Genomic DNA, 25,775 nt, shown 5'->3' on the forward strand with positions numbered 1-25,775 from the left:
TCATCAATTACATTAATGAGATACAAGTTTCAAATCTATTTATTATAATATATGTTTGTAAATTGTGCAGCAGTTGCTCCTGGTTACAGGTACATTTTCACACAGCCTTAGTTCACCCCAGAAACCATGTGGCAAGGGGCTGTCACCTACCAGACCATGTGGCAGGGGGCTGTCACCTACCAGACCATGTGGCATGGGGGCTGTGACCTACCAGACCATGTGGCAGGGGGGCTGTGAACTACCAGATCATGTGGCAGGGGGCTATGAACTACCAGACCATGTGGCAGGGGGCTGTGACCTACCAGACCATGTGGCAGGGGGCTATGAACTACCAGACCATGTGGCAGGGGGCTGTCACCTACCAGACCATGTGGCAGGGGGCTGTGACCTACCAGACCATGTGTCAGGGGGCTGTGACCTACCAGACCATGTGGCAGGGGGGCTGTGACCTACCAGACCATGTGGCAGGGGGCTGTGACCTACCAGACCATGTGGCAGGGGGCTGTGAACTACCAGACCATGTGGCAGGGGGCTGTGACCTACCAGACCATGTGGCAGGGGGCTGTGACCTACCAGACCATGTGGCAGGGGGCTGTCACCTACCAGACCATGTGACAGGGGGGCTGTGACCTACCAGACCATGTGGAAGGGGGGCTGTGAACTACCAGACCATGTGGCAGGGGGTTGTCACCTACCAGACCATGTGGCAGGGGGTTGTCACCTACCAGACCATGTGGCAGGGGGCTGTGACCTACCAGACCATGTGGCAGGGGGCTATGAACTACCAGACCATGTGGCAGGGGGCTGTCACCTACCAGACCATGTGGCAGGGGGCTGTGACCTACCAGACCATGTGGCAGGGGGCTGTGACCTACCAGACCATGTGGCAGGGGGCTGTGACCTACCAGACCATGTGGCAGGGGGCTGTGAACTACCAGACCATGTGGCAGGGGGCTGTGACCTACCAGACCATGTGGCAGGGGGCTGTGACCTACCAGACCATGTGGCAGGGGGCGGTCACCTACCAGACCATGTGGCAGGGGGGCTGTGACCTACCAGACCATGTGGCAGGGGGCTGTGAACTACCAGACCATGTGGCAGGGGGCTGTGAACTACCAGACCATGTGGCAGGGGGCTGTCACCTACCAGACCATGTGGCAGGGGGCTGTGAACTACCAGACCATGTGGCAGGGGCTGTGAACTACCAGACCATGTGGCAGGGGGCTGTGACCTACCAGACCATGTGACAGGGAGGCTGTGACCTACCAGACCATGTGGCAGGGGGGCTGTGAACTACCAGACCATGTGGCAGGGGGTTGTCACCTACCAGACCATGTGGCAGGGGGTTGTCACCTACCAGACCATGTGGCAGGGGGCTGTGACCTACCAGACCATGTGGCAGGAGGCTGTCACCTACCAGACCATGTGGCAGGGGGCTGTGACCTACCAGACCATGTGGCAGGGGGCTGTCACCTACCAGACCATGTGACAGGGGGCTGTCACCTACCAGACCATGTGGCAGGGGGGCTGTGACCTACCAGACCATGTGGCAGGGGGCTGTGAACTACCAGACCATGTGGCAGGGGGCTGTCACCTACCTGTCACCTACCATTAACACATTCCCTCTCTCCCTTCCTCCCTCCCTCCCTCCCTCCCTCCCAGTCTCCTTCCCTCCCTCCCTCCCCCCTGCGCTGACAGTATAATTAATAAAGTAGCAGGGTGTAATGTAAACCTAAGCTCCCCACAGGGAATACTCTTCCATAGTCACTCCAGGAGAGAAAGATTTCACATTTTCTTTTCTGTACAGTGTATGTGTGTGTGTGTGTGTGTGTGTGTGTGTGTGTGTGTGTGTGTGTGTGTGTGTGTGTGTGTGTGTGTGTGTGTGTGTGTGTGTGTGTGTGTGTGTGTGTGTGTGTGTGTGTGTGTACGTGCGTGCTTGCGTGAATGCATCCATGTACAACAGTATGTGCTGTGTGTAAGTGTGTGAGGCTGTGTGTGGCTGTGAGGCCGTGTGTAAGTGTGTGAGGCTGAGCGTAAGTGTGTGAGGCTGTGTGAGGCTATGTGTAAGTGTGTGAGGCTGTGTGAGGCTGTGCGTAAGTGTGTGAGGCTGTGTGAGGCTGTGTGTAAGTGTGTGAGTCTGAGGCTGTGCATAAGTGTGTGAGGATGTGTGAGGCTGTGAGGCTCTGTGAGGCTGTGCATAAGTGTGTGAGGCTGTGTGAGGCTGTGCGTAAGTGTGTGAGGCTGTGTGAGGCTGTGTGTAAGTGTGTGAGTCTGAGGCTGTGCGTAAGTGTGTGAGGAATGTGTGAGAGAGAAATGGAGAGAGCCCTACCCTGGTGAGTAGGGCTGACAGGTCTCCAACATGGTTGCTCTGTGTCACAGCCTACCCCGTCAATCCATTGATCTAGACCTCAGCAGATCTGCACCCATCCTAGCTACATACAACACATATGCTGAGTGTACAAAACATTAGGAACAACTGCTCTTTCCATGATATAGACTGACCAGGTGAATGCAGGTGAAAGCTATGATCCCTTATTGATGTCACTTGTTAAATCCACTTCAGTCAGTGTAGATGAAGTGGAGGAGACAGGTTAAATAATGATTTTTAAGCCTTGAGACAATTGAGACATGGATTGTGTAAGTGTGCCATTCAGTGGGTGAATGGGCAAGACAAAAGATGTAAGTGCCTTTGAACAGGGTATGGTAGTAGGTGCCAGGCGCACCGGTTTGTGTCGAGAACTGCTGGGTTTTTCACGCTCAACAGTTTCCTGTGTGTACCAAGAATGGTCCACCACCCAAAGGACATCCAGCCAACTTGACATAACTCTGGGAAGCATTGGAGTCAACATGGGCCAGCAGCCCTGTGGAACGATTTCTACAGCTTGTAGAGTCCATGCCCTGACAAATTGAGGCTGTTCCCGAGGGCAAAAGGGGGATGCAACTCAATATTAGAAAGGTGTTCCTAATGTTTTGTACGCTCAGTGTACACTGGGGGAGAGCTCAATCACCAACATGTCGTATCCTGCATTCTTAGTTAAGATTGAATCAGTCACTTGTTAGCTAGGTAGCATATAGGCTATCCTATCCGGACGAGACAAATGTGTAATACACCTCATAACTAGTGTGCTGTGGTGTGTGTGTGACAAGCCTGTTAATCACCTCTCTAGCATCTGCATAGCTTTGAAGTTGTTGAGGGGATTATCCTTGTAAATTCACCTCTGCTGCAGTAGCACCATCTAGAGGTGGTCATGTGTGCAGCACTGGACTGTTCCATTACCTCCCACCTGTAGGGGGTTGTAGCACTGGATTGTTCCATTACCTCCCGCCTGTAGGGGGTTGTAGCACTGGACCATTACCTCCCACCTGTAGGGGTTTATAGCACTGGACTGTTCCATTACCTCCCACCTGTAGTGGGTTGTAGCACTGGACTGTTCCGTTACCTCCCACCTGTAGTGGGTTGTAGCATTGGACTGTTCCATTTCCTCACACTTGTAGGGGATTGGGGTAGCAGTGTAGCTGTGTGTGGAGAAGCAGTGTGTGGAGAAGCATACTGACACACTTCATTAATGTGCTATATACTATATCGATCCACCAAGTCTGGAACCAGTAGGACCTATAACAGCTTCTACCCACAAGCCATAAAACCACGAAATAGTCAACCAAATAGCTACCAGGTCTATCTGCATTGACCCTCTTTGCACTAACTCTTTGGACTCTTCACTTTCACTGCTGCTACTGTTTATTATCTATCCTGTTGCCTAGTCACTTTATCTCTACCCATATGTACATATCTACCTCAATCACCTCGTACCCCTGCATATTGACTCTGTACTGGTACCCTGTTTATATAGCCAAGTTATCACCTCGTACCCCTGCACATTGACTCTGTAATGGTACCCTGTTTATATAGCCAATATATCACCTCGTACCCCTGCACATTGACTCTGTAATGGTACCCTGTTTATATAGCCAATATATCACCTCGTACCCCTGCACATTGACTCTGTAATGGTACCCTGTTTATATAGCCAAGTTATCACCTCGTACCAATGCACATTGACTCTGTAATGGTACCCTGTTTATATAGCCAAGTTATCACCTCGTACCCCTGCACATTGACTCTGTAGTGGTACCCTGTTTATATAGCCAAGTTATCGTCGTTGTCATTTTTCTATATTTTTGTCTTGTTGGGAAGGGTCCGTAAGTAAGCATTTCACTGTTAGTCTACACCTGTTGTTTATAAATACAATTTGATTAGATTTGTTATGGACGTTAATGCACCATCCTCCTTGTCTGTCTCTTCATGTGCCATTCTGAAGTGATACATCAAATATGAATACTAATAAAGTGCTTCTCCAGCTCCAGGCTCCAGTGAGAATGCTGAGGAGCGTGTGTTTCGGGAGCGCATGCGGCCTAGGAAGAGGCAGGGTGCCGTACGAAGGAGGGTCCATCAGGTCAACGGACACAAGTTCATGGCCACCTACCTGCGGCAGCCTACCTACTGCTCCCACTGCAGAGACTTTATATGGTGAGAGACACACACACACACACACACACACACACACACACACACACACACACACACACACACACACACACACACACACACACACACACACACACACACACACACAGGCCTACGTCAGCCTTTATATGCGTGGTCATGGGCGGTCTGAGCTCTTGTCTCTCAGTGTTTCCATGGAGACAGTGGGAAAAGCCCCTAGGCTAACCATTACAGTGGAAGCTTTATCCTGGAGAGTCCAGACGGTTCTCTGCTCCCTGTTTGCACCAAGCCACTCATGGCACAGGCTACAAGCTGACAAGTACTACTTCCTAGGGCTTATGACCTAACAGATGACTGCAGAGCACACCCAGGAGGCACAGAGTCTTAAGGCTGTGAGAAGAGTCTGATCTGGGCCCGTAGGCACAAAGCATCTCAGAGTAGGAGTGCTGATCTAGGATCATGTCCCAGCCTGTCCATATAATCTAATTCATTATGATCTAAAAGGCAAAAGTGATCCTAGATCAGCACTCCTACTCTGCGAGGCTTTGTGCATACGGGCCCTGGTCTGAACTGAGCAGAACTGGGAACTGCCTGCCTACATGTTGATGTTACAGTACACAGTATCTCCTGATATGAGTCTTGATGGTAGTGCACAATGGTCTGTCTCCCACTGATATCCACTTGTAATAGTGAACCCTTTCTCTCTAGTGAACCAACTCAGTATCTGACCTGAGATTGACGTTGGTATACTGTAGCATAGTCAGATAGTCCCTAACTAGCTGTGGTGTACTGTAGCATTGTCAAATAGTCCCTAACTGGCTGTGGTATACTGTAGCATTGTCAGATAGTCCCTAACTGACTGTGGTATACTGTAGCATTGTCAGATAGTCCCTAACTGACTGTGGTGTACTGTAGCATTGTCAAATAGTCCCTAACTGACTGTGGTATACTGTAGCATAGTCAGATAGTCCCTAACTGACTGTGGTATACTGTAGCATTGTCAGATAGTCCCTAACTGGCTGTGGTGTACTGTAGCATTGTCAAATAGTCCCTAAATGGCTGTGGTATACTGTAGCATTGTCAGATAGTCCCTAACTGACTGTGGTATACTGTAGCATTGTCAGATAGTCCCTAACTGACTGTGGTGTACTGTAGCATTGTCAAATAGTCCCTAACTGACTGTGGTATACTGTAGCATAGTCAGATAGTCCCTAACTGACTGTGGTATACTGTAGCATTGTCAGATAGTCCCTAACTGACTGTGGTGTACTGTAGCATTGTCAAATAGTCCCTAACTGACTGTGGTATACTGTAGCATAGTCAGATAGTCCCTAACTGGCTGTGGTGTACTGTAGCATAGTCAGATAGTCCCTAACTGGCTGCAGTATACTGTAGCATTGTCAGATAGTCTAAACTGACTGCAGTATACTGTAGCATTGTCAGACGCTCCCTAAGTGTAACAGAGCGATAATGATGTGACCTGTATCTCTGACAGAGGTGATAAAGAGTGTTAGCACACAGCTGTGGCTATTTTAGGCCCAGCCCCCTCCCCATTGCCACAGTGACAGCGCTTATAGAGGTGGCACAACTCACTGCTATGGCTCAGGAACCTCTTAAACGTTCTGCTGTTCAATGGTTCAATTTCCATTCATTACAGCAAGCAGGGTTAGGCTGTTTAAATTCCAGATTTTGCCTTTTAATCAAAAACATAGAAAAAGACATGTTGAACGTGACAAAGCTTTTCCACAGACGTAACTTAATACTGTTCCACTCTGAATCTGACTATGTTGCATTGAGTGACTATTTCTCTCTCTCAACAGGGGTGTGATTGGGAAACAGGGCTACCAGTGTCAAGGTAACCATCATATCTATGTCTCTGTTACGGCTATCTGCACACCAATGTGTATTCCCATCGCTCTATAAGTAATAGGACCTTAACAGATAACTCAACTAACGTGTTGAAATGAAAGTGATTGACTTAGTTATCTGTTGTCTCCTAGTGTGCACGTGTGTAGTCCATAAGCGCTGCCATGAGCTCATCATCACAAAATGTGCTGGGATGAAGAAAGACAAAGAGGACACCACACCAGAGGAGGTAGGCATCATTCCAGATATGAGTTATAATGAGGTGAATCAATGTAGGGGTGTGACTGTGTGATCGTTAATGCTATTTGTCTCCCCCTGCAGGTTGGATCCCAGCGGTTCAGCGTTAATATGCCTCATAAGTTTGGTATTCACAACTTCAAAGTCCTAACCTTCTGTGACCACTGTGGATCGCTACTGTGGGGCCTGCTCAGACAAGGGCTGCAATGCAAAGGTACACCAGCACACACACACGCACATACGCACAAACATACCCACAGGCGCACGCACGCACACACACAAACACACACACACACTGAGTTATACAAACAAATGCACCACTACACACAGACAAGTACATACACAGTACATTCTCACAACATTTTGTACTGGTCAAGAAGAATGCTCTCCAATAGCATGGTCTCTCTCTCAGTCAGTAACCATGGTGTCTCTCTCAGTCTGTAACCATGGTGTCTCTCTCAGTCTGTAACCATGGTGTCTCTCTCAGTCAGTAACCATGGTGTCTCTCTGTAACCATGGTGTCTCTCTCAGTCTGTAACCATGGTGTCTCTCTCAGTCAGTAACCATGGTGTCTCTCTGTCTGTAACCATGGTGTCTCTCTCAGTCAGTAACCATGGTGTCTCTCTCAGTCAGTAACCATGGTCTCTCTCTCAGTCTGTAACCATGGTGTCTCTCAGTCTGTAACCATGGTGTCTCTCTCAGTCAGTAACCATGGTGTCTCTCTCAGTCTGTAACCATGGTGTCTCTCTCAGTCAGTAACCATGGTGTCTCTCTCAGTCAGTAACCATGGTGTCTCTCTGTCTGTAACCATGGTGTCTCTCTCAGTCAGTAACCATGGTGTCTCTCTCAGTCAGTAACCATGGTGTCTCTCTCAGTCTGTAACCATGGTCTCTCTCTCAGTCTGTAACCATGGTGTCTCTCTCAGTCAGTAACCATGGTGTCTCTCTCAGTCAGTAACCATGGTGTCTCTCTCAGTCTGTAACCATGGTCTCTCTCTCAGTCTGTAACCATGGTCTCTCTCTCAGTCTGTAAGGTGAATGAACATGTGATGTCATCATGGTCTCTCTCTCAGTCTGTAAGGTGAATGAACATGTGATGTCATCATGGTCTCTCTCTCAGTCTGTAAGGTGAATGAACATGTGATGTCATCATGGTCTCTCTCTCAGTCTGTAAGGTGAATGAACATGTGATGTCATCATGGTCTCTCTCTCAGTCTGTAAGGTGAATGAACATGTGATGTCATCATGGTCTCTCTCTCAGTCTGTAAGGTGAATGAACATGTGATGTCATCATGGTCTCTCTCTCAGTCTGTAAGGTGAATGAACATGTGATGTCATCATGGTCTCTCTCAGTCTGTAAGGTGAATGAACATGTGATGTCATCATGGTCTCTCTCTCTCAGTCTGTAAGGTGAATGTACACAGACGCTGTGAAAGTAACGTGGCTCCTAACTGTGGGGTGGACGCGAGGGGCATCGCCAAGGTTCTGTCTGACCTGGGGGTCACACCAGACAAGATCTCCAGCAGTGCCCAGAGGAGGAAAAAGGTTAGAGGGCACCACCATGGACACGGGGCACTGCCAGGATCAGGGGGCACTGCCAGGGCCAGAGGGCAGAGGCGAGGGGTTATGGTCAGGGGGTAGAGGCAGGGGTAGGCGGTATGGGATGGCCAGGGGTAGGCGGCAGGGGCGAGGTATATGGGCAGGGGGGAGGGGCAGGGGTAGGGGGCAGGGCCGAGGGGTAGGGAGTATGGACAGGGAGAGGAGCAGGGCAGAGGGGTAGGGTGTATGGGCAGGGGTAAGGGGCAGGGGATGACCAGGGGTAGGGAGTATGGGCAGGGGCGAGGGCTAGGTGGCTGGGGGGTATAGGCAAGGGCAACAATTGATGAGAATTCAGATTCAGTAAATGTGTACAGAATGTCCTCAATGAGACAATTCATTTTAGCAGCAGTCACAATACACACAGATCAAATCACATATTTAAAAACATCAGAAAAGCAAAAGATATTTACATGAAAGTAGGTTGGATAGAATTATACTGAATATAATACTGCCCCCTGCCCATATCCCCTGCCCCCTAATCCTGCTCGAACCCCTTGCCCCTGCTTATAATGGATAGAATTATTCTGGATAGAATTATACTTGATAGAATTATACTTGATAGAATTATTCTGGCTAGAATTATACTGGAAATAATTATACTGGAAAGAATTATACTGGATAGAATTATACTGGATAGAATTATTCTGGATAGAATTATGCTGGAAAGAATTATACTGGGTAGAATGATTCTGGATAGAATTATACTGGATAGAATTATACTGGAAATAATTATTCTTGATAGAATTATGCTGGAAAGAATTATACTGGGTAGAATGATTCTGGATATAATTATACTGGATAGAATTATACTGGATGGAATTATACTGGAAAGAATTATTCTGGATAGAAGTATACTCTATAGAATTATACTGGAAAGAATTATACTGAAAATAATTATACTGGGTAGAATTATACTGGAAATATTTTTTCTGGAATGTACTATACTGGATAGAATTATTCTGGATGGAATTATACTGTATTGAATTATACTGGATACAATTATACTGGATACAATTATTCTGGATATAATTACACTGGATAGAATTATACTTGATATAATTATACTGGATAGAATTATACTGGATAGAATGATAATGGATATAATTATACTGGAAAGAATGATAATGGATATAATTATCCTGTATATAGTTATACTTGATATAATTATACTGGATAGAATTATACTTGATATAATTATACTGGATAGAATTATACTGGATATAATTACACTGGATAGAAGTATACTGGATAGAATTATACTTGATATAATTATACTGGATAGAATTATACTGGATAGAATGATAAAGGATATAATTATACTGGAAAGAATGATAATGGATATAATTATCCTGTATATAATTATGCTTGATATAATTATACTGGATATAATTATACTGGATAGAATTATACTGGATAGAATTATGCTTGATATAATTATACTGGATAGAATTATACTGGATAGAATTATACTGGATAGAATTATGCTGGATAGAATGATAATGGATATAATTATACTGGATATAATTATACTGTATAGAATTATACTGGATAGAATTATACTGTATAGAATTATACTGGAAAGAATTATACTGGATAGAATTTTACTGATAGAATTATGCTTGATATAATTATACTCGATAGAATTATACTGGATAGAGTTATGCTGGATAGAATGATAATGGATATAATTATACTGGATAGAATTATACTGTATAGAATTATACTGGATAGAATTATACTGGATAGAATTATGCTTGATAGAATTATACTGTATATAATTATACTGGATAGAGTGATTATGGATATAATTATACTGGATAGAATTATACTGGATAGAATTATACTGTAAAGAATTATGCTTGATATAATTATACTGGATAGAATTATACATGATAGAATGATTATGGATATAATTATACTGGATAGAATTATACTGGATAGAATTATACTGGATAGATTTATACGGGATAGAATGATTATGGATAGAATTATACTGATAGAATGATTATGGATAGAATTATACTGAATAGAATGATTATGGATAGAATTATATTGGATAGAATGATTATGGATAGAATGATTATGGATATAATTATACTGGATAGAATTATACTGGATAGAATGATTATGGATAGAATTATACTGGATAGAATGATTATGGATAGAATGATTATGCATAGAATGATTATGGATATAATTATACTGGATATAATTATACTGGATAGAATGATTATGGATATAATTATATTGGATAGAATGATTATGGATAGAATGATTATGGATATAATTATACTGCATAGAATTATACTGTATAAAATTATGCTTGATATAATTATACTGGATAGAATGATTATGGATAGAATTATACTGGATAGAATGATTCTGGATAGAATGATTATGGATAGATTGATTATGGATAGAATGATACTCGATAGAGTTATACTGGAGAGCATAATACTGGGTAGAATGATTGTGGATAGAATTATACTGGATAGAATTATATTGGATAGAATGATTCTGGATAGAATTATACTGGATAGAATGATTATGGATATAATTACACTGGATAGAATTATACTGGATATACTGCTAATGGATAGAATTATACTGTATAGAATTATACTGTATAGAATTATACTGGATAGAATTATACTGTATACTGGATAGAATTATACTGGATAGAATTATACTGGATAGAATTACTCTGGATATAATGATTATGGATAGAATTATACTTGTTAGAATGATTATGAATATAATTATACCGTATAGAATGTTTATGGATACAATTATACTGGTTAGAATTATACTGTATATTATTATGCTGGACGAAATTATACTGGATAGAATTATACTGGATAGAATGATTATGGATAGAATTATACTGGATAGAATTATACTGGATAGAATGATTATGGATAGAATTATACTGGATAGAATTTTACTGGATAGAATTATACTGTATATTATTATGCTGGACGAAATTATACTGGATAGAATTATACTGGATAGAATGATTATGGATAGAATTATACTGGATAGAATTATACTGGATAGAATGATTATGGATAGAATTATACTGGATAGAATTTTACTGGATAGAATGATTATGGATAGAATTATACTGGATAGAATTATACTGGATAGAATGATTATGGATATAATTATACTGGATAGAATGATTATGGATAGAATTATACTGGATAGAATTATACTGGATAGAATGATTCTGGATAGAATTATACTGTATAGAATTATACTGGATATAATTATACTGTATAGAATTATACTGGATAGAATTATACTGGATAGAATGATTCTAGTTAGAATGATTCTGGTTAGAATGATACAACATGTTCATGTTAAGTGCTGAAGTGCCATTAGTCCAACATCTAGATGTGGTAGAGCAGGGGTGTCGAACTCAGGGGTCTGGTTGTTTCACACCCCTGTGGTAGAGATGTGTTAGAGAAGGAGAATGATTGGAGGAGGATGATGATGATGATGATGATGACGGTGAGATGATGATGATGGTGATCATGATGTTTCTCTCCATAGATAACACAAGAACCCCAGCAGCCGTTACCATGTACTCCCCAGGCAGAGGAGGACCGATCCAAATCAGCCCCCACCTCCCCATGTGATCAAGGTACACACACACATCTAGTGCAATGGACATGCTGACCACTTACTTCAGACATCACACCGATACCCAGGTTCAAGGAGTAAAATCATTTTCACATTGAATTCATGGATTCTGCATTGGAGGGTTCCGGGGAGTGATTTGTTGTTCATTTCCACCCCTGCCCATACACAGAGGAGCACACTTGTATCACTCCTTTACCTCTTTGGTTTCTCTACCAGACCTGAAAGAGTTGGAGAACATACGCAAGGCGCTGTTGTTTGACCAACGTGGACAGGAACACAAGTCGGCCTCGTCATCTTCTTCCAGCAAGGTGGTGGTGGGCTCAGAGGGGGGCGAGCCCCGGGAGAATGGAGAGCTCAAGACTGTCCAGACCAAGAGGATGACGCTGCAGAACTTCCTCTTCATCAAGGTCCTGGGCAAAGGCAGCTTCGGAAAGGTACAGTACTATCTGACTCTCTGACTGCCTGCCTGTCTGACTCTCTGACTGTCTGTCTGTCTGACTTTGTCTGTCTGTCTCTCTGTCTGTCTCTCTCTCTTTCTCTCTGTGTCTGTCTGTCTGTCTGTCTGTCTGTCTGTCTGTCTGTCTGTCTGTCTGTCTGTCTGTCTGTCTGTCTGTCTGTCTGTCTCTCTCTCTCTCTCTCTCTCTCTGTAAGCAAAGCACTCTCTTTCTTTCTATCACTCTAATTGGTTAGTAATCATCCCCTCCCATTGATGATAAGAGCTGTCTGCTCTTCCATTGGACCAGTTGTTGTAAAGAGTACTTTGTGATTGGTGTTTTTTTTGGTTGGTTGGTTGGTTAGTTAGTTAGAAGTGGTTCAGTATATCCTCCTGAATCTGTCTGTCAGTCTGTCTGTCTGTCTGTCTGTCTGTCTGTCTGTCTGTCTGTCTGTCTGTCTGTCTGTCTGTCTGTCTGTCTGTCTGTCTGTCTGTCTGTCTGTCTGTCTGTCTGTCTGTCTGTCTGTCTGTCTGTCTGTCTGTCTGTCTCTCTGACTGACTCTCTGACTGACTCTCTGTCTATCTGTCTGTCTTTCCTCTCAATTTAATCAAGTGCAGAAAATGAGTCAGTGGCTTGAGTGTTGTTACAGTAGTAGTGTGTGTGTGTGTCTGTATGTGTGTGTCTGCGTTTATGTGTTTGCGTGTGCATGTGTATGTTAACCTCTGCGGTTCTTCCCTGTAGGTGATGCTGGCTGAGCTGAAAGGGACAGATGAGGTGTATGCTGTGAAGGTGCTGAAGAAAGACGTGATCCTGCAGGATGATGATGTGGACTGTACCCTGACAGAGAAACGCATCCTGGCCCTGGCTAGGAAACACCCCTACCTAACCCAGCTCTTCTGCTGCTTCCAGACCAAGGTAGGATACAACCCTACCTGACCCAGCTCTTCTGCTGCTTCCAGACCAAGGTAGGAAACACCCCTACCTGACCCAGCTCTTCTGCTGCTTCCAGACCAAGGTAGGAAACACCCCTACCTGACCCAGCTCTTCTGCTGCTTCCAGACAAAGGTAGGAAACATCCCTACCTGACCCAGCTCTTCTGCTGCTTCCAGACCAAGGTAGGATAGATCCCTACCTGACCCAGCTCTTCTGTTGCTTCCAGACCAAGGTAGGAAACACCCCTACCTGACCCAGCTCTTCTGCTGTGTCATGACGTTGGCCTGTGGGTAAGGTTTATGACCCCCCCATAAATACCTTTCTCCCTTCCCCTCTCTTTCTGACCCTACTGAAGGACTTGAATAGCCTGTGTTAAATATAGAGAGTCTGGGAACATCAAACAAATGGGGAAAAGGAACCATATTTTGGTAATAAAACCAGTTGGAAATATGCTTGGGAACGTAATGAGTATGGATGTCAGTTCGGTTGTCATCTGAGACATTATGACTGATGACAGGACGACATAAACTGTACCTGAGAAAGTATACACCCTCTAGTTATCAGAGTAACATGGAATTGTTATGCAATTGAAATGTTTGATATTGAAATTGTTTGTTAGGAGATTAAATGTAATTTTAGCTTCCAAATGAGAGAATTGGGTTTTCATAAGGAAACTGCCCTGCTTGATCAGTGGCCCACCCCTGTGAAGAGAGAGGGGTTATAAACGATGAAACACATCCTTCCCCCTCTCCACTATATAAGCCTTTGACGAAAAGATAACGTTGTTCCAGTACGTGAGGTCTGCAGCCTCTACGTTAGAAGGACACACGTCAAGTACAGAACTAAGCCAACCTCGGCGTGAGCTTTGGTGGCGAATGGTATGAACTTTGAGCTTATTCACTACAGAAGTGATACTTCCTAGCCGTTGAGTTAGCAGCGGCCGCTGTAGACGGGGGCTAGGAAAGGACGGACGACGGATCCAGTCTAACAGACAGACGAAGATACCACCACGTATCCAATTTACCACCAGAGACATTCTTCCGAGGACAGGAAGATCTGTTGGCCAACCCGGCCAGCATCTACGACCAATCTACCGAAGCGCAGCTCAGAGTAAATATTTATTGCATTTTCCTTTTCCAAATGGGCGGTAATTTAGAATGCATAAGATAATGTATTTACGATAGGAACAAAGAAACAGCAGCTATGCTAAGTCTTCCCGCTCTTTCATTCAAGCCCAACCCCCTTTCCTTTGTGTAACCAGCCATCATACAGGTTCCGTCCACCGGGACGTTTTCTGTATGACATCATTTGTATTCTGTGTATTTGTAATTCTGTGTGATTAGTTTATTTAGTAAATAAATAATTAAACCCAATTTTGTATTGCTGATTCAACTTGTTAGCCAGGGTTCGTGAAGATAGCCAAGAATTTACAACTTTCATTATGAGACTGAAAATAAGATAAGGGTTAATATTGACTGCTATCGATGTAAAATATTACTAAGTATTTTAAGAGTTTATTCGGAAGATAACGGCTCTATAAACGTTCTTCCGTGGTGCCCCGACTTTCTAGTTAATTACATTTACATGATTAGCTTAATCAGGTAATATTAATTACATAGAAAGAATTTTATAGGTTAGCATGTCATATCACTTAATCCGGCATAGCCAAAGACACGACAGCTGCTTCCAGACAAAGGTAGGAAACACCCTACCTGACCCAGCTCTTCTGCTGCTTCCAGACCAAGGTAGGACACTCCCCTACCTGACCCAGCTCTTCTGCTGCTTCCAGACCAAGGTAGGATACATCCCTACCTGACCCAGCTCTTCTACTGCTTCCAGACCAAGGTAGGAACCAACCCTACCTGACCCAGCTCTTCTGCTGCTTCCAGATCAAGGTAGGGAGCACCCCTACCTGACCCAGCTCTTCTGCTGCTTCCAGACCAAGGTAGGAAACTCCCCTACCTGACCCAGCTCTTCTGCTGCTTCCAGACCAAGGTAGGATACATCCCTACCTGACCCAGCTCTTCTGTTGCTTCCAGACCAAGGTAGGAAACTCCCCTACCTGACCCAGCTCTTCTGCTGCTTCCAGACCAAGGTAGGAAACACCCCTACCTGACCCAGCTCTTCTGCTGCTTCCAGACCAAGGTAGGATACATCCCTACCTGACCCAGCTCTTCTACTGCTTCCAGACCAAGGTAGGAACCAACCCTACCTGACCCAGCTCTTTTGCTGCTTCCAGACCAAGGTAGGGAGCACCCCTACCTGACCCAGCTCTTCTGCTGCTTCCAGACCAAGGTAGGAAACACACCTACCTGACCCAGCTCTTCTGCTGCTTCCAGACCAAGGTAGGAAACACCTCTACCTGACCCAGCTCTTCTGCTGCTTCCAGACCAAGGTAGGAAACACCCCTACCTGACCCAGATCTTCTACTGCTTCCGGACCAAGGTAGGAAACACCTCTACCTGACCCAGCTCTTCTGCTGCTTCCAGACCAAGGTAGGAAACACCCCTACCTGACCCAGCTCTTCTGCTGCTTCCAGACCAAGGTAGGAGACACCTCTACCTGACCCAGCTCTTCTGCTGCTTCCAGATCAAGGTAGGCTCCCTGTGGCTCAGTTGGTAGAGCATGGTGTTTGCAATGGCGTTTGCAACGCCAGGGTTGTGGGTTCGATTACCACGGGGGGCCAATACGGGGGGGGGAAAAAAATATTTGAAATGTATGCATTCACTACTGTAAGTCACTCTGGATAAGAGCGTCTGTTAAAAATGTAAAATGTAGGAAACACCCCTACCTGACCCAGCTCTTCTGCTGCTTCCACACCACGGTAGAAATACCCCTACCTGATCTTTTCTGCAGCTTCCAGAATAAGGTTGGGACAAATATTAGTACCTCACATAGAGGAGTACACACACACACATATACAGTGCACACGGAAAGTCTTCAGACCCCTCGACTTCTTCCACATTTTGTTACGTTGCAGCCTTATTCTAAAATTGATTAAATAAAAAATTTTCCTCATCAATCTGTACACAATAAAGTTCAAAGGCACATGACAGCCCACTTGAAGATTGCCAAAATACACCAAAAGACAAGATTCTCTGGTCTGATGAAACCAAGATTGAAATCTTTGGCCTGAATACCAAGTGTCACGTCTGGAGGAAACCAGGCACCGCTCATCACCTGGCCAATACCATCCTTACGGTGAAGCACAGTGGTGGCAGCATCATGCTGTGCGGATGTGTTTCAGCAGCAGGGAATGGGAGACTAGTCAGGATCAAGGGAAAGATGAACGGAGCAAAGTAAAGAGAGATCCTTGATTAAAACCTGCTCCAGACTGGGATGAAGGTTCACCTTCCAACAGAACAACGACCCTAAGCACACAGCCAAGACAACGCAGGAGTGGCTTCGGGACAAGTCTCTGAATGTCCCTGAGTGGCCCAGCCAGAGCCGGACTAACCCGATCTAACATCTCTGTAGAGACCAGAAAATAGCCGTGCAGCGACCCTCCCCGTCCAACCTGACAGAGCTTGAGAGGATCTGCAGAGAAGAATGGGAGAAACTCCCCAAATATAGGTCTGCCAAGGTTGTAGCGTCATACCCAAGAACACTCGAGACTGTAATCGCTGCCAAAGGTGCTTCAACAAAGTACTGGATAAAGGGTCTGAATACTTATGTAAATGTGATATTTCAGTTTTTTATTTTTAATACATTTGCAAAAATTTCTAAAAACTATTTTTTTCTTTGACATTACGGGGTATTGTGTGTAGATTGATGAAGGGAAAAAACGATTTAACCCAATTTAGAATAAGACTGTAATGTAACGAAATGTGAAAAAAGTGAAAGGGTCTTAATACTTTACGAATGCACTGTCAATACACACAAAAACACAATACACTCACAGTTGGATTGGCAGGTGGGCAGAATGACAGACACACACTGGTATGCTCAGACCACTTCTTGACTTACCTGTCTGCTTCTTGCCAACTAACATAGGGTTAAAAACCACCACAAACACACACAGGTACATTGACTGGAATGACCACTTATGAACCACTCCATAGACAGCATTTTCGCTGGTTGGGATTTAGGTATGATTGCCACTAAGTGGCAATATAACACCATAGTTGAAGAACACAACAGGACTCAATACATGGTAATTCAAATACAGCCCGTTTCAAAAATGTTCCTCTGGCTATAGTTACTGACTGTAGGGGGTATAGGATGGTAACTGGGTCGTTCCACCAATAGAGTGGCTATGGTGCCTATAGTGTAGGATGATAACCGGGTCGTTCCACCAATCGAGTGCCTATAGTGTAGGATGATAACCGGGTCGTTCCACCAATAGAGTGCCTATAGTGTAGGATGATAACCGGGTTGTTCCACCAATAGAGTGCCTATAGTGTAGGATGATAACCGGGTCGTTCCACCAATAGAGTGCCTATAGTGTAGGATGGTAACCGGGTCGTTCCACCAATCGAGTGCCTATAGTGTAGGATGATAACCGGGTCGTTCCACCAATAGAGTGCCTATAGTGTAGGATGATAACCGGGTCGTTCCACCAATCGAGTGCCTATAGTGTAGGATGATAACCGGGTCGTTCCACCAATCGAGTGCATAAATTGTTGGATAGTAACCTGGTCGTTCCACCAATAGAGTGCCTATAGTGTAGGATAGTAACCGGGTCGTTCCACCAATAGAGTGCTTTTTGGGTAGTTTAATTTAGTCCGAAATAACTATTTATTACATTGTAATATTTAACTAGGCAAGTCAGTTAAGAACAAATTCGTATTTACAATGACAGACTACTGGGGAACAGTGGGTTAATTGCCTTGTTCAGGGGCATTCGATCCAGCAACCTTTCGGTTACTGGCCCAACGCTCTAACCACTAGGTTACCTGTCGCCCCACTAGGTTACCTGCCGACCCACTAGGTTACCTGCCGCCCCTGCCATCATAAAGAGCTCAACTTCATAACAAACGTTTTCCACATTAAAATAACTACTTTTGGAATTTTGAACATGGTTTGGTTTAGTTAGAGCGCAAATGTATGTGAATCCAACTATTAAATAGTTTGAACAAAATATACACACATAATGTCACAAGGTCACAAAAGGCAGTCTATTTGTGGAACGACCCAAACATACGTATACGGCACACACTGGTATGAAGCAGACAAGATTTGACCCTGCTGTTGGGATTAGAATATTGAAGAATAGGACTTTATATAGAGTATTAGGTTTCACCCTGCTGTTGGATTTTAAATATTGCAGTATAGGATTTTATATGTGGTTTTAGTATTAGGTTTCACCCTGCTGTTGGGATTAGAGTATTGAGGTTTAGGAATTTATATATAGTATTTTGGAAAAAGCAAATAGTGAAAGAGTAAGGTAAAAGATTGGATAACCCTTTTCTCTCCCTCACCCTCTCACTCTCTCTTAGCATGTCTCTCTCACCAGCAGGGTCAAATAATAATAATCACAGTGGTTGTTCATGTAAACGTGTCAGCCAGCTCTGGGCCAGACCAACACTGGCACATGTCTATTAGCATGTCTCTCTCTCTTCTTTCTCTCTTTCTCTCTTTCTTTCTTCTCTCTCTCTCTCTCTCTCTCTCTCTCTCTCTCTCTCTTCTTTCTCTGTATCTCTCTCTCTCTAACACACACACATGCACACATGCATGCACAAGCACACACTTACCTTACAGAGCAGTTGTCTAGGTGACAGGAATGTGTTGTTTGTGTTTGGCATTGTTGCAGGTATTTCATGAGGGTCCTGATTCTTATCAGGTTTGATGTGTATTCCATATGCTGTCTGTTTTCCCTGCCCCCCTCCTTACATCCCCACTCCCCCACAATATGGACAGGAAGAGCATGAGGGCTTTGCATTTACCCATTGGAACCGTCACACTTAACCATGACCCCAGTTCCTGCTGCCTTATGTAACATTGGTTCCACATCAATTAAGAAGAATTATGTCCTATACTCATAAAACGGCTGCGTCTCAAAGGGGACCTTATTCCCTATATGATGCACTACTTTAGACGAGGTGCACTATATAGGGAATAGATACACTATGTAGGGAATAGGTACACTATGTAGGGAATAGGTACACTATGTAGGGAATAGATACACTATGTAGGGAATATTTACACTATGTAGAAATAGGTACACTATGTAGGGAATAGGTGCACTATGTAGGGAATAGGGTGCCATTTGGGATGGGGCCCTTGGAGAGAGTTTGGTGAGCAGAGCTGATAGGGTTGTTGAAACAGAAGGCCCCATACACTACAGGTTTACAGCATGACATGTGGCAAGGCCAGCGAGAGGGAAGGCCTCGCAGAGAATACAGTTGATAGACAGGAGACATCAGCGTATGTTGGAATGAATGTACAAACATGAATTAATTATTTGTCACTCTCTATACTCTGTCTCTTCCTTCTTCTCTTTCTGTCTCAGTCTTTCTCCCTGTATCTCTCTCTCTCTGTCTCTCTCTCTCTGCCTCTTCTCTCTCTCTCTCTCTCTCTCTCTCTCTCCCCCTCTCCTTTTCTCTCTCTTGTTCCTTCATTCCTTCGCTCCATTGCAAGTTCCCTCAATGGATAATTAACCAGCAGGCCTCTGATGGGATATTTGTGTCTTGGCTTGTTTCCTGCATGGTGTGTATGAGTGTGTGCGTGTGTTGATAGTGTGTGTGTGTGCGTGCATGTTTGTGTACTATTGGTCTGCTGTACCTTCACCAGTATCACTGGACCCTAGCCAAAACACAGCCGTGTGCCCCCCAACTACCACACACATACAGGCACGTGTACTATCACCCCCAACTACCACACACATACAGGCACGTGTACTATCACCCCCAACTACCACACACATACAGGCACGTGTACTATCACCCCCAACTACCACACACATACAGGCACGTGTACTATCACCCCCGACTACCACACACATACAGGCACGTGTACTATCACCCCCGACTACCACACACATACAGGCACGTGTACTATCACCCCCAACTACCACACACATACAGGCACGTGTACTATCACCCACAACTACCACACACATACAGGCACGTGTACTCTCACCCCCAACTACCACACACATACAGGCACGTGTACTATCACCCCCAACCCACTATTACCTCAAACACAAAGAAAGGTAAAATGATGATGTCGCAGGTGTTGATTGAGAGACAGCGCAAGGGTGATTGACGGATTTTAAGACGTAAACTCTTAGCGACCCATGGTCTGAATCCCATCCTCCAGTCTTTATCACCGTAAGGATCACAGCCCTTATAAGCCTAATTACCACTCAAATGTAAATAACGTTATACAAGAGTTTTATGCAGAGCTTAGGCCCCGTATAGCTGCTTATGCTGCAGCACAGAGAGAAAGGGACAGGAAAAGAGAGAGTGCATGAGCAAGAGAAAAAGAGAGATAGAGAGAGAGAGAGGGAGGGCGGGCTGGCTGGCGGGGGAGGGAGGGAGGGATGGATGGAGGAAGGGAGAGAGAGAGAGAGAGAGAGTTATAGGGAAGGGATTATCAGACACGCCAAGTCAGCCTTGAGTAAGACAGTGTGAGAGAGAAAGGAGAGAGGGAGAGAAAGAAAGTGAGGGAGAGAAAGAGGGAGAGTAAGCTGGAGAGAGGGAGAGAGAGAGAGAGCGAGATCGGGAGGGAGGGAGGGATGGAGGAAGGGAGAGAGAGAGCGAGCTATAGGGAAGGGATTATCATACACGCCAAGTCAGCCTTGAGTAAGACAGTGTGAGAGAGAAAGAGAGAGTTGGAGAGAAAGAGAGTGAGGGAGAGAAAGAGAGAAAGAGGGAGAGAAAGAGAGCGAGGGAAGGAGAGAGAAAAAGAGAGGGAGAGAAAGAGGGAGAGTAAGATGGAGGGAGAGAGACAGGGAGAGAAAGAGAGCGAGGTAGAGAAAGAGGGAGAGTAAGATGGAGGGAGAGAGAGGGAGAGAAAGAGGTAGTGTAAGAGAGAGAGAGAGAGAGAGAGAGAGAGAGAGATAGAGACCATCATTGTACACCATTGTAAATACAACCCATATTTATGCTTATACATCGTTACAACACTGTATATATACATAATATGACATTTGTAATGTCTTTATTTTTTTGAAACTTCTGTGAGTGTAATGTTTACTGTTAATTTGTATTGTTTATTTCACTTTTGTATATTATCTACCTCACTTGCTTTGGCAATGTTAACATATGTTTCCCATGCCAATAAAGCCCCTTGAATTGAATTGAGAGAGAGAGAGAGCTAGAAGGAAGAGACTAACAGGCTCATAAGATCTGCTAGAATACAGACACAATCCCATATTACTACCTCCTTTGGGAGATCCAATTCAGACAACTGTTCATTATTGGAGCCTATGAAAAGACACAGCAGACCTGCCTCCTAGTTCTTGGAACTCCCCTCACCTTTGTTCTCTCTCCATTCCCCTCATTCTCTCCTAATGGCATCAGTGAGTGAATGGGCCTTCTCTTGGCCCTTAGCTGGGCCCTGGAGCCTGACTCTGGGTTGGAGGTGACTTGACAGCCCCCCCCGCAGGTTGATTATCGTTTTTTACTCTATTAATTGTGGCAGTTGATTGTAGTCCTCCTCTTCCTGACAGCTGTGCAGACAGTCAAATAGGAGCCTCGCCATCACCAAAACACACCCGCATGCTGGACGAGCTACAGACAGACACACACACACACACACACACACACACACACACACACACACACACACACACACACACACACACACACACACACACACACACACACACACACACACACACACACACACACACAAATACACACACACAAATACACACACAGATACACACAAACACAGACATAGACACATGTACTTTCCTGTAATGATGAAAGATAAGCTGCAGGGAGAGTAAGATGGAGGTAGAGAGACAGGGAGAGAAAGAGAGGTCCTTTGTCTTAATTTTTTGTGATTGAGACTGTTCCATGACTGGAGAGTCTTCCATTAACTGAATTGAATGTATGTTCTATCTTTAGTTATTTGTATGGTCACTCTACGGTCAACCGGTCGTTACAGTTTTTTACAATCACTTTGGCACTAATTTCAGAACCTTGATGTCATTTTTCACAACTCTAGACACAAAACTCACAACCAATGATCAAAATGCACAATTTTCAAAACTCTAACACTTTTTCCAATTGCTTGGATACAATACACATAAAGCTAAGATCATTTGTTCATTGAACTAAAATCATCTGTTCAAAATGACACAACTTAACATCAAAGTATTACCATTTCAAAATGCAATTCACACATTACATCTGAGATGACTGTCTATTCATTTCATTACAATGATCTAACTATCAATTGATACAACTGATCAAAATGATAAGTAACTGTTGCATTACTCTTAATGCAAAGTTTTATGGAAACTGACAAACAATATTCCATGTTTAGATCATGAAAGTTTCAAGATAATGAGATCCATTGACATCAATTACCGTAGAACAAATTGGACTACATTATCTATGGATGTAATATTTCATCATCATTCTTTATCAGAAACTGTTTCTATGGTCCCATGTACCACTTTTCCAGGCATGTTTTCAGATTTGACATTACTGTACACTTTATTAGGTACACCTATCTAGAACTGGGTAGGACCCCCTTTTGCCTCCACAACAGCCTGAATTATTCACGGTGTTGTACGTTAAGAGATGCCCTTCTGCACACCACTGTTTTAAATGGCTGTTATTTGAGTATTTGTGGCCTTTCTGTTAGCTTGAATGAGTCTGGACGTTCTCCTCTGACCTCTCTCATTAACAAGGTGTTTTTGCCCACAGAACTGCCGCTCACTGAAAGTGTTTTGTTTATCGCACCATTCTCTGTAAACTCTAGAGACTGTAGTGCATAAAAATCCCAGGAGGGCAGCTGTTTCTGAGATGCTGGAATCACCATGTGTGGCACCAACAATCATACCACTGTCAAAGTTGCTTAGATTACGCATCTTGCCCGTTCTAATATTTGGTCGAACAACAACTAAAGCTCTCTACTCTATATACTCTATATATTGAGTTGCAGGCAGCCACTTGAATCGCTGTTCGAAGAAGCAGGATATTTGCGTTAACATGCAGGTGTACCTAATAAAGTGTATGTATGCAGGCCCTTGTAATTGCTTTTCCAATACTGCCAACTCGTGACTGATGTTTGATATCACATTATGGTATGAGTATATAGTGAAATGAGTGGTATCCACCTACAACAACATAGCGATAACATGGAGCCGGCAGGTGATCCAGGTCACAATAGAGGTCAAGCAGTGGGAGGAGGAAGACGAGGAAGACATGGTGGTCAAAGGAATGGTAGGGGACAAGCACCCCTTCTGAGAGGTGGTCGTGGGCCTCGTTTGAGAGGTGTGGGGGAACGTGGTAGAGGACAAGGCCACGGACCAAGACAGTGGCAGCAACAGCAAAGAGTGTCCAATGAAATCTGAGCAATAGTTGTTGACCATGTCGTAAATCATGGCATGACAATGACTGAGGCAGCTACAATGATTCAACCAAACCTCAGAAGATCAACCGTGGCCTCAATCATCAGAACTTTCCGCAATGAGAACCGGTAAGTCTTCAGGATGCACTAAACATTAGGCTACTCTCAGTTGTCAAATGACTGTATACTGCATGCCAATGTGTACCACAAAGTATGTGATGTGACTAAATGTGTTCTTACTGTAATTTTCCCTGTAGAATTGAGACTTGGCCAAATAGGGGAGGCAGAGGCAAAATTCTGACTGACCAACAAGAGTGGGCTGTGGTCAATTTGGTTCGGGCCAGAAATGATATTCACCCTACAGAAATTCGGCAGCACATCTTGGACAATGACGACATGTTCAACAATGTGGAAGCCATAAGTTTGCCGACTATTGCACGCATGCTGAAAAGGCACCAGGTGTCTCTAAAACAGCTATACCGTGTGCCTTTTGAAAGAAATGCAGACAGAGTGAAGCAACTGAGGACTGTGTACGCTCAGGTATGTTCAGTTTCAAGATGCCTGTTGTGAAAAATTCCCCCAAAATTCTACATCATTGTAATCAGTAATTCTCTTTCCAAAATGTATTTTTAGAGGGTGATGGAGCTGGATGCTGATGAAAACCATCACAAATTCTTATTTTTGGATGAGGCAGGCTTCAACCTGGCCAAGACAAGTAGGAGAGGTCAGAATTTCATTGGCCAGCGGGCAACCATCCAAGTACCTGGACAACGTGGGGTCAACATCACCATGTGTGTGGCTATATCGGAAGATGGTGTGGTGAGACGCAGACCTCGTATTGGATCATATAATGCAGCTCTCCTTGTAACCTTCCTTGATGATCTAAATCAGGTCTGTAGAGCTGATGGCGTGACCTATGTCATTGTGTGGGATGTCAGGTTCCACCATGCTCAAATGGTGCAAGCATGGTTTCAGGCCCATCCACAATTTACCAGCCTGTACTTACCCCCATACTGTCCTTTCCTTAACCCGATTGAGGAATCTTTCTCCACATGGAGGTGGAAGGTATATGATAGGCGCCCTCGCGAACAAACCACCCTTCTCCAGGCTATGGATGACGCATGCAATGACATCACGGCAGACCAGTGTCAGGCCTGGATTCACCATGCCCGAAGATTCTTCCCAAGATGTTTGGCTAATGAACACATCCATTGTGATGTGGATGAGAACCTGTGGCCAAATCCACAAGACAGGGTTGAGGGAAATATAGAAGTACAGTAATCAAGCCATTGTTTTGCTTTTTACAGTAAGCCAGGTGAGGAACACTGCAGTTGATGTTTTACTGTAGTTTTTTTCTTTTTTTGTAGCTAATTATTTTTGATTTGATTCAAAGAAACCTATGAGTGATTTTATTGTATTTCGTCAATACATTTCAGATTTTGTTCAATGATTCCACTGTGTCTGTAGTATTCTCTCTACTAGTCTTTTTACAGTGATTTATTTACATGTAGTACCATAATGAAACATGTATCACATATTTTGTACTAGAATATTTAATTATTGTACGAACAACTACACAGTGAAACTATCGGTATCTTGTGTGTGGGTGATCTAAATGAATGTTCCTATGGTATTTCATGATAAATTAGTTATTTTAACCAATGATTCTGCAAGTGCAAGGTTTCTTTAAAGATATGAATGCACAATGCAATGTTTTGAACATTGGACAGCCTATGTTACAAGTGATGACCGTTTTGAGTTTTGTGTCTAGAGTTTTGAAAAATCACCACAACGTTCTGAAATTAGTGCTAAAGGGATTGTAAAAAACTGTAATATTAAATAATTCAATGAGATGATTTTTAACTAAAATGTATGGCAAAGCTGAACATTTTATCCTAAATATAAACCATAAACTTTGGGGCTCCCAAGTGGCACAGGGGTCTAAGGAACTGCATCTCAGTGCTAGAGGCATCACTACAGACCCTGGTTTGATTCCAGGCTATTTCACAACCGGCCGTGATTGGGAGTCCAATAGGGTGGCGCACAATTGGCCCAGCGTCGTCCAGGTTATGGTTTAACCAGGGTAGT

General features: G+C 44.1%; 1 protein-coding gene across 1 annotated transcript in view; it reads left to right on the forward strand.

The window, feature by feature from the left end:
• Nucleotides 1-25,775, forward strand: part of LOC106591157 (protein kinase C epsilon type) — a 290,949-nt gene that overhangs the window by 187,662 nt on the left and 77,512 nt on the right. Inside the window, exons 3-10 of the mRNA XM_045724752.1 lie at nucleotides 4,360-4,528; nucleotides 6,325-6,359; nucleotides 6,505-6,599; nucleotides 6,692-6,821; nucleotides 8,009-8,151; nucleotides 11,761-11,851; nucleotides 12,067-12,284; nucleotides 13,026-13,199. Coding sequence (XP_045580708.1) covers nucleotides 4,360-4,528; nucleotides 6,325-6,359; nucleotides 6,505-6,599; nucleotides 6,692-6,821; nucleotides 8,009-8,151; nucleotides 11,761-11,851; nucleotides 12,067-12,284; nucleotides 13,026-13,199 — 1,055 coding nt within the window. The remainder of the gene's footprint in view (nucleotides 1-4,359; nucleotides 4,529-6,324; nucleotides 6,360-6,504; nucleotides 6,600-6,691; nucleotides 6,822-8,008; nucleotides 8,152-11,760; nucleotides 11,852-12,066; nucleotides 12,285-13,025; nucleotides 13,200-25,775) is intronic.

This window comes from Salmo salar, chromosome ssa01, assembly GCF_905237065.1.
Source record: "Salmo salar chromosome ssa01, Ssal_v3.1, whole genome shotgun sequence".
In the NCBI taxonomy this organism is placed as follows: domain Eukaryota; kingdom Metazoa; phylum Chordata; class Actinopteri; order Salmoniformes; family Salmonidae; genus Salmo; species Salmo salar.